Below are 839 nucleotides of genomic sequence, written 5' to 3' on the forward strand. Positions count from 1 at the left end.
GGGGGGGCGGGGGGTGTGTGTGTGTGTGTGTGTGTGTTAGAAATGTGCCTGGAGCGTTGAAGGTCTGGCAACGCCTGACCGTTCCTGGTTGTGTTTTAGAAAAACTGGAGGAAATCCGGGACCAGGAACGTAAAGAGGACACCTTCACTCCGATGCCCAGTCCCTATTATATGGAACTCACAAAGCTGCTGTTAAACTAGTAAGTAGGAAACGTATTGTAACAGTTCCCGCCCCAGTACACGCTTGCATAGACAGTTTTTCAAGCTTTCGTTGGCAGCGACCCCAGAGGGCGGTGGGAAAGTGAGAGTTAATGGAGGTTTATTTCACAGCGTGCCAAGATCTCGTCGCAGCAGTTTTCTCATGGTAACTTTGCATTTCAGTAACTTGGGGATTGCTTGTTCTGCAGCCTGGTAATTGGGGCTGTGCCGCTTTATTGAGCGGCAGCTAAGCGTAGAGGCCTTGAGGATCAGCAACACATTCCATGGCTGCAATCTGTTCAGCAGCCTAAACCCTCCAGGCTTCTTCCTTGGCTCTCCTTCAGGAGGAAAGCTCCTCTTTCCTCGGCCTGAGAAGCAGGAGACCAGGGATATTCCGAGTCTGAACTCCTGCCTGCTGAGGCATTTCACTTGTAAAATGTGCTGGCTGGTATTTTTCTCAGCACGGACTCTTCTGACTTTACACCCTCGATTACGGCGGGGCGGTCATTTAAGCGCTGGCTTTTCCTCTGGAGATGACGCTCTTGGCGTGCGGCTCCTTCCCTCACGGTAGAACAACCCTGACAGCTCCGTCCGTGCGAATTGATCTGATCTCTCGAGGTCCTTGTGGCAGCGGCGAAATGC

General features: G+C 52.2%; 1 protein-coding gene across 1 annotated transcript in view; it reads left to right on the forward strand.

Moving 5' to 3' along the window:
- Positions 1-200, forward strand: part of GINS2 (GINS complex subunit 2 (Psf2 homolog)) — a 14,681-nt gene extending 14,481 nt beyond the window's left edge. The window contains exon 5 of the mRNA XM_009332340.1: positions 100-200. Within this exon, the coding sequence (XP_009330615.1) occupies positions 100-200 (101 nt within the window). The remainder of the gene's footprint in view (positions 1-99) is intronic.
- Positions 201-839: the final 639 nt, after the last annotated feature.

Source organism: Pygoscelis adeliae, unplaced genomic scaffold (assembly GCF_000699105.1).
Source record: "Pygoscelis adeliae isolate BGI_AS28 unplaced genomic scaffold, ASM69910v1 Scaffold18, whole genome shotgun sequence".
In the NCBI taxonomy this organism is placed as follows: domain Eukaryota; kingdom Metazoa; phylum Chordata; class Aves; order Sphenisciformes; family Spheniscidae; genus Pygoscelis; species Pygoscelis adeliae.